Source organism: Stegostoma tigrinum, chromosome 46, assembly GCF_030684315.1.
Source record: "Stegostoma tigrinum isolate sSteTig4 chromosome 46, sSteTig4.hap1, whole genome shotgun sequence".
Taxonomy (NCBI): Eukaryota; Metazoa; Chordata; class Chondrichthyes; order Orectolobiformes; family Stegostomatidae; genus Stegostoma; species Stegostoma tigrinum.
Window position 1 is genome coordinate 434,550 of NC_081399.1, and position 8,816 is coordinate 443,365.

Genomic DNA, 8,816 nt, shown 5'->3' on the forward strand with positions numbered 1-8,816 from the left:
CACATCCCTAACCCCCCATCACAGACCATTACTACACATCCCTAACCCCCCATCACAGACCATTACTACACATCCCTAACCCCCCTCACCGGAGACCATTACTATACATTCCTAACCCCCCCACATCAAAGACCATCACAATACATCCCTAAACCGCCTCATCACAGACCATTACTACACATCCCTAACCCCCCCATCACAGACCATTATTATACATCCCTAACCCTCCCATCACAGACCATTACTATACGTCCCTAAACCCCCCCATCACAGACCATTATTATACATCCCTAACCCCCCCATCACAGACCATTACTATACGTCCCTAACCCCCCCATCACAGACCATTATTATACATCCCTAACCCTCCCATCACAGACAATTACTACACATCCCTAAACCCCCCCATCACAGACCATTATTATACATCCCTAACCCCCCCATCACAGACAATTACTACACATCCCTAACCCCCACATCACAGACCATTACTACACATCCCTAACCCCCCCATCACAGACCATTATTACACATCCCTAACCCCCCCATCACAGACCATTACTACACATCCCTAACCCCCCCATCACAGACCATTATTACACATCCCTAACCCCCCCATCACAGACCATTACTACACATCCCTAACCCCCCCATCACAGACCATTACTACACATTCCTAACCCCCCCATCACAGGCCATTACCATACATCCCTAAACCCCCCCCATCACAGACCTTTGCTATACATCCCTAACCCCCCGCCATTGCAGACCATTACTACACATCCCTAACCACGCCCCCCCCCATCGGAGACCGTTACTGTACATCCCTCACCGCCCCACCGAAGACCATCACTATACATCCCTAACCTCCCCATCGGAGACCATCATTTGTGGGACTGGCTTAAAGAACATGCTGAATGTCTTCTCTCTCTCTCTATCCCTCCCTCTCTCTCCAAGTTGAAATACAGTCATTGAGTTGTACGAAGCAGACCCTTCGATCCCATCTTCAACGCTGACCAGATATCCTAAATTAATCTAGTCCCATTTGCCCCCATTTGGCCCATATCCCTCTAAATCCTTCCTATCCAGGTGCCTTTTAAATGCTGTAACTGTACCAGCCCCCACCACTTCCTCTGGCAGCTCATTCCATACACGCACCACCCTCTGTGTGAAAATGTTGCCCTTTAGGACCCTTTTAATCTTTTCTCCTCTCACCATAAACCTATGCCCCTCTAGTTTTGGACTCCCCTACCCTGGGGAAAAGACCTTGTCTATTCACCTTCTCCATGCCCCTCATGATTTTATAAACTCTATAAGTTCACCCCTCAGCCCCAACGCTCCAGGGAAAATAGCCCCAGTCTATTCAGCCTCTCCCTGTAGCTCAAACCCTCCAACCCCCAGTAACATCCCTGTAAATCTTTTCTGAACCCTTTCAAGTTTCACACCATCCTTCCTACAGCAGGGAGACCAGGATGGAACCCAGTATTTCAAAGGTTGCCCTAACCAATGTCCTGTCCAGCCGCGAAATGATCTTCCCAACTCCCTATGCTCAATGCACTGACCAATAAAGGCGAGTGCCCCAAACACCGTCTTCGTTGTCCTGTCTACCTGTGACTCCACTTTCAAGGAACTATGAGCCTGCGTTCCAAAGTTTCTTTGTTCAGCAACACTCTCCAGGACCTTACCGTTAAGTGGAGAACTCCTGCCCTGATTTGCCTTTCCAAAATGCAGCAATTCACATTTTTCTAAATTAAACTCCATCTGCCATTCGTCAGCCCTTCTGTTCCAGATCCAGTTGTACTCTGAGGTAACAGTTGTTGCTGTCCGCTACAACGTCCAATTTTGGTGTCATCTGCAAACTTACTAACTGTATTCACATCCAAATCATTTATATAAATGACAGAAGCAGTGGACCCAGGACTGATCCTTGTGGCACACCGCTGGTCACAGACCTGCAGTCTGAAATACAACCCTCCCCCACCCCCTACAACACCACCCTCTGCCTTCAACCATAAAACCACAAACTGTGTGTTTTTGCAGGCTGCGAAATTTGATGTCATCCCAACGGTGATCAACATGGTGGCTGCATTCACCTCCATCGGCCTGGTGAGTCTCAGTGTCATCCTTCACCCCTCACCCTCTGCCCCTCACCCTCCACTCCTCACACTCTACCCCTCACCCTCCGCCTCTCACCCTCCTCCCCTCAACCTCCATCTCTCACCCTCTGCCATTCACCCTGTCCCTTGGGCAGTGCCCACATCACAGGAGTAGACCCAGGGTGTCCCCGAACAAAGATTCCCAAGAGGAGGACTGATAAGGGAGGGAAGGGTAATGCGTACCTGGAGGTGACATCTCACTGGAGGTGGTGTATTGGCATCATCTGGATGTGGATGCTGGTGGGATGGTTTGTGAGGACAACGGGGAACACCATTGCTGCTGTGGGAGGGAAGCCGGGAGTGAGGGCAGAATTCCAGGAGATGGGTCGGCCCCAGGAGAGGGCCCTGTTGACCACAAAACTGGGGAATCTTTGGTTGAGGAAGAAGCTGGAGAGTTTGGAGGCTCCCTTGTGGAAGTTGGCCTCATCATTGCTCCCCTCAACAGGGACACACCCTCCTGCCACCTCAAGGCTCACTCCAGGAACAGGCTCGCCGTGTTGTCTCAAATCCAAACTGACTGTCATTCCGAGAGCATGTTCCCCTCCCAAACCGCTCAGTAAATCTCCCATCTCTCCCTGACTGAGGAGGGCTTGATGGGGGACAGTGTACAGGGAGCTTTACTCTGTATCTAACCCCGTGCCGTCCCTCTCCTGGGAGTGTTTGACGGGGGACAGAGTAGATAAAGATTCTGAATTCATTAAATTGTATTGCTTTTATTTCCTGTCAGCTTTCTGTGTAAATGTTTGCTCAGTTTGATGGTGATGAATGCTGACAATGTGCTGCCTATTGTAGGGCGCTGTCGTGTGCGATCTCATTCTACTCAACTTCATCAAAGGAGCAGACAAGTACAAGGCCAAGAAATTTGAAGAGGTCAGTCAACGCTGAGAGAGCAGGCACTGTCAGAGGGTCAGTGCTGAGGGAGGGGGCACTGTCAGAGGGTCAGTGCTGAGGGACCGGGCACTGTCAGAGGGTCAGTGCTGAGGGAGCAGGCTCTGTCGGAGGGTCAGCGCTGAGGGAGGGGGCACTGTCAGAGGGTCAGTGCTGAGGGAGCGGGCACTGTCAGAGGGTCAGTGCTGAGGGACCGGGCACTGTCAGAGGGTCAGTGTGAGGGAGCGGGCACTGTCGGAGGGTCAGTACTGAGGGAGGGGGCACTGTCGGAGGGTCAGTGCTGAGGGACCGGGCACTGTCAGAGGGTGAGTGCTGAGGGAGCAGGCACTGTCAGAGGGACAGTGCTGAGGGACCGGGCACTGTCAGAGGGTCAGCGCTGAGGGAGGGGGCACTGTCGGAGGGTCAGCGCTGAGGGAGCAGGCACTGTCAGAGGGTCAGCGCTGAGGGAGGGGGCACTGTCGGAGGGTCAGCGCTGAGGGAGCGGGCACTGTCAGAGGGTCAGCGCTGAGGGAGCGGGCACTGTCGGAGGGTCAGTGCTGAGGGAGGGGGCACTGTCGGAGGGTCAGTGCTGAGGGAGGGGGCACTGTCAGAGGGTCAGTGCTGAGAGAGCGGGCACTGTCGGAGGGTCAGCGCTGAGGGAGTGGGCACTGCCAGAGGGTCAGCGCTGAGGGAGGGGGCACTGTCGAAGGGTCAGCGCTGAGGGAGCGGGCACTGTCAGAGGGTCAGCGCTGAGGGAGCGGGCACTGTCGGAGGGTCAGTGCTGAGGGAGGGGGCACTGTCTGAGGGTCAGCGCAGAGGGAGGGGGCACTGTCGGAGGGTCAGTGCTGAGAGAGCGGGCACTGTCGGAGGGTCAGTGCTGAGAGAGTGGGCACTGTCAGAGGGTCAGCGCTGAGAGAGCAGGCACTGTCAGAGGGTCAGCGCTGAGGGAGGGGGCACTGTCGGAGGGTCAGCGCTGAGGGAGCGGGCACTGTCAGAGGGTCAGCGCTGAGGGAGTGGGCACTGTCAGAGGGTCAGCGCTGAGAGAGCAGGCTCTGTCGGAGGGTCAGCGCTGAGGGAGGGGGCACTGTCGGAGGTTCAGCGCTGAGGGAGCGGGCACTGTCAGAGGGTCAGTGCTGAGGGAGGGGGCACTGTCGGAGGGTCAGCGCTGAGGGAGCGGGCACTGTCAGAGGGTCAGCGCTGAGAGAGCAGGCACTGTCGGAGGGTCAGCGCTGAGGGTGCGGGCACTGTCAGAGGGTCAGTGCTGAGGGAGGGGGCACTGTCGGTGGGTCAGTGCTGAGGGACCAGGCACTGTCAGAGGGTCAGCGCTGAGGGAGCAGGCACTGTCAGAGGGACAGTGCTGAGGGACCGGGCACTGTCAGAGGGTCAGCGCTGAGGGAGGGGGCACTGTCGGAGGGTCAGCACTGAGGGAGCAGGCACTGTCAGAGGGTCAGCGCTGAGGGAGCGGGCACTGTCGGAGGGTCAGCGCTGAGGGAGGGGGCTCTGTCGGAGGGTCAGCACTGAGGGAGCAGGCACTGTCAGAGGGTCAGCGCTGAGGGAGCGGGCACTGTCGGAGGGTCAGCGCTGAGGGAGTGGGCACTGCCAGAGGGTCAGCGCTGAGGGAGGGGGCACTGTCGAAGGGTCAGCGCTGAGGGAGCGGGCACTGTCAGAGGGTCAGCGCTGAGGGAGCGGGCACTGTCAGAGGGTCAGTGCTGAGGGAGGGGGCACTGTCGGAGGGTCAGTGCTGAGGGACCAGGCACTGTCAGAGGATCAGCGCTGAGGGAGCAGGCACTGTCAGAGGGACAGTGCTGAGGGACCGGGCACTGTCAGAGGGTCAGCGCTGAGGGAGGGGGCACTGTCGGAGGGTCAGCGCTGAGGGACCAGGCACTGTCAGAGGGTCAGCGCTGAGGGAGCGGGCACTGTCGGAGGGTCAGCGCTGAGGGAGTGGGCACTGCCAGAGGGTCAGCGCTGAGGGAGGGGGCACTGTCGAAGGGTCAGCGCTGAGGGAGCGGGCACTGTCAGAGGGTCAGCGCTGAGGGAGTGGGCACTGTCGGAGGGTCAGTGCTGAGGGAGGGGGCACTGTCTGAGGGTCAGCGCAGAGGGAGGGGGCACTGTCGGAGGGTCAGTGCTGAGAGAGCGGGCACTGTCGGAGGGTCAGTGCTGAGAGAGTGGGCACTGTCAGAGGGTCAGCGCTGAGAGAGCAGGCACTGTCAGAGGGTCAGCGCTGAGGGAGGGGGCACTGTCGGAGGGTCAGCGCTGAGGGAGCGGGCACTGTCAGAGGGTCAGCGCTGAGGGAGTGGGCACTGTCAGAGGGTCAGCGCTGAGAGAGCAGGCTCTGTCGGAGGGTCAGCACTGAGGGAGGGGGCACTGTCGGAGGTTCAGCGCTGAGGGAGCGGGCACTGTCAGAGGGTCAGCGCTGAGGGAGGGGGCACTGTCGGAGGGTCAGCGCTGAGGGAGTGGGCACTGTCAGAGGGTCAGCGCTGAGGGAGTGGGCACTGTCGGAGGGTCAGCGCTGAGGGAGTGGGCACTGTCAGAGGGTCAGCGCTGAGGGAGTGGGCACTGTCGGAGGGTCAGCGCTGAGGGAGTGGGCACTGTCAGAGGGTCAGCGCTGAGGGAGTGGGCACTGTCAGAGGGTCAGCGCTGAGGGAGTGGGCACTGTTGGAGGGTCAGCGCTGAGGGAGTGGGCACTGTCAGAGGGTCAGTGCATTGTGCTCTCACCATCTGTGTATCTCTCTCTCTCTGTTTCACTTTCTTTGCCTCTCTCTCTCTCTCTCTCTCTCTGTAGGTGGGCATGGATTACGATAAACAGTCGAAATCTACTCTCTCCAGCATTGACTTATACAGGAGCAAGCAAACCCTGTCACTCAGTCCTGATCTATCCACCAATCCCTCGAATAGCCCCTGCAAGTAGCCACTTGCCGATATAACACCCCCCGTCCCTTATGCTGTCCCACCACTTCCCCATTGACCCCTGCACTGCCCTCCCCCTCGCATCTCTACATGGCCAGGGCTCAGAATTCCTTTCGCTGAGCATTCATCATTTTCCAGGTTACTGTGTGTCTGGAGTGACGTGTAGGCAGACTGGGTCCAGGAGGCAGACTTTCCTTTCTCCAGGACATCAGTGAATAGAGGAGTTTGAATCCCATTCGGCAGGGGTATCAGGACACTGTTTGATATCTCTATGGATGTCAGATTTCCCTGTTAATCACTTTGGGGTTCATACTCCATTCCCAGACATTCCAGGATTCTGGATTCCTGTCCTGCTCTCTGCACACAAGGCTGCCATACACATTTCTCTGGGATTGACTCTGCTCAGGGTATGTTGTCCCTTTCTCAAAGCACACATTCTACCTCAGCTGAACTCATCCAACAAACTCTGTGTGTGCTAGCACAGCGGACGCCACTCTGCCCTCTCAAGCTTTTGGCGCATGAGGTGACATAGGAAACACCCAAAAGGTTCAGCCCTCTCCCCTCCAGGTTTCTCCTGAGGTCCTTCTGCACTGTGCCTGGTGATACTGAGACCAAATGTTCAGGCACTGACCCTGACAGTACCCAGTGTCCTGACTCAAACCGGCAGGAGGTTGAACACAAACACACTCCTGTAACGGACACGTGGTGTGACCCATACCTGCATGCTTGCACTGAGCAACCTTTCCTCTAAATGTTACCGTGTACTGTCGTTCAAAACGAAATAAAAACACATTGACAAATGCCTGCGATTTCAACCAGTCTCACTGTCAGGAATGTCCGTGTGTGTGTGTGTGTGTGTGGAGGGGGGGTTGTAAGTGTGTATGTGAGTGAGTGTGTGGGTGTAAGTGTGACTGTGTGGGTGTAAGTGTGAATGTGTGGGTGTAAGTGTGAATGTGTGTGTGTGTAAGTGTGAATGTGTGTGTGTGTGGGGTGGGGGGTTGTAAGTGTGTATGTGAGTGAGTGTGTGGGTGTAAGTGTGAGTGTGTGGGTGTAAGTGTGAATGTGTGTGTGTAAGTGTGAATGTGTGTGTGTGTGGCGGGGTTGTAAGTGTGTATGTGAGTGAGTGTGTGGGTGTAAGTGTGAGTGTGTGGGTGTAAGTGTGAATGTATGTGTGTAAGTGTGAATCTGTGTGTGTGGGGTGGGGGGTTGTAAGTGTGTATGTGAGTGTGTGTGTAAGTGTGAGTGTGTGTGTGTGTGTGTAAGTGTGAATGTGTGTGTGGGTGTGTGTGTAAGTGTGAATGTGTGTGTGTGCGTGTGTGTGGGGGGTTGTAAGTGTGTATGTGAGTGACTGTGTGGGTGTAAGTGTGACTGTGTGTGTGTAAGTGTGAGTGTGTGTGTGTAAGTGTGAATGTGTGTGTGTGCGTGTGTGTGTGTGTGTGTGTGTGTGTGTGTGTGCGTGCGTGCGTGTGTGTGTGAGATGAGAGCATGTCTGTGAAGGAACACTCTTCCCATAAGGACGTGTGTACCATGTGAGTTTTCTTGCAGCAGACTTTGAACCACTGAGATGTAATTTCTGAGCCACGTCGTTCTTGACTTGTGCCAAAACACAGCTTAGTGTTGTTCCGTTCAGGCCATGTATACAATAGGGTCTTTACATATTGTTGGTCCACATGTTCCAGTGGTCTGTCAGGATAAGCGGGGGACCTGTGAAGGTCACAGCTTGATGAAGCACCCCCGCTCTGCAGGTCAAAACAAACAGAAACTCTCACTCCAAGCACTGGAAGCCAGTCAGCTGGAAAAGGGAGCAGGATAATGGAATGTCAGCTCACCGATAAAGCCAGGAATTTTGAAATTGTTTGTTCACTCAGTAACATCAATGTTTTGTGTAAATGAACAGGAGCCAAGTGTCACTCTGAATGCTTCGCACTAAGCCCAGTATGATCTGTCTTTCATCTCATCTCTGTCATTTCAGTTCTGTGCAGAAATGTTTTATCACCCTTGCCTGCATTTCCTCACAAATAAATCACCTCTTTTGTTCACTCAATAAAGCCTGCTGAAGTTCATCCCCTTTCAAACAGAAATTCATTTGGTCTGGGAAAATGCATGTCCCAGAGAGCAGGACTATTTTAAAATGAACCGTGTACAATCCATTGCAGACTCAGGTGAATAAAGAAAGGGTCCTGTCACCATCTCCGCACCAGTGAGGGTAATGCTTCAGCGATTCAGTCTGGTACTGGAATATCTTCAATCACACCATCTCCAGTAAGAGACAATCTCACCACCGCTTGACATTCAATGGTGTTACCATCACTGGATCCCCCACTACCCACATCCTGGGGGTTACCATTGACCAGAAACTCAGCTGGACCCACCGCATAAACACAGCGGCTACAACAGCAGGTCAGAGGCTGGGAATCCTGCAGCGAGTAACTCCCGTCCTGTCTCTCCCCCCCCCCCCCCGCAAAGCCTGTCCTACCATCTGCAAGGCACAAGGCAGGAGGGTGATGGGATACTCCCCACTTGCCCCTGGATGGGGGCAGCTCCAACAACACTCAAGAAGCTCGACACCATCCAGGACAAAGCAGCCCCCGCTCGATTGGCACCACATCCACAAACATCCCACTCCCCCTCCCCACCGACGCTCAGTCACAGCAGTGTGTACCATCTACAAGATGCTCTGCAGAAACTCACCAAAGACCCTCAGGCAGCACCTTCCAAACCCACGACCCACTTCCATCCAGAAGGACAAGGGGCAGCAGATACATGGGAACACCACACCCTGCAAGTTCCCCTCCAAGCCAACCCCTATCCTGACTTGGAAATATTTCCCTGTTCATTCAGTGTCGCTGGGTCAGAATCCTGGAAATCCCCCTGTCCCAGGCTAGG

The 8,816-nt window shown here is 55.1% G+C and overlaps 1 protein-coding gene across 1 annotated transcript in view; it reads left to right on the forward strand.

Annotated features, from left to right (window-relative positions):
• Window positions 1-6,730, forward strand: part of p2rx3b (purinergic receptor P2X, ligand-gated ion channel, 3b) — a 34,779-nt gene extending 28,049 nt beyond the window's left edge. The window contains exons 10-12 of the mRNA XM_059642763.1: window positions 2,041-2,106; window positions 2,949-3,026; window positions 5,806-6,730. Of these exons, the coding sequence (XP_059498746.1) occupies window positions 2,041-2,106; window positions 2,949-3,026; window positions 5,806-5,931 (270 nt within the window). The 3' untranslated portion in view covers window positions 5,932-6,730. The remainder of the gene's footprint in view (window positions 1-2,040; window positions 2,107-2,948; window positions 3,027-5,805) is intronic.
• The last annotated feature ends 2,086 nt before the right edge of the window (window positions 6,731-8,816 follow it).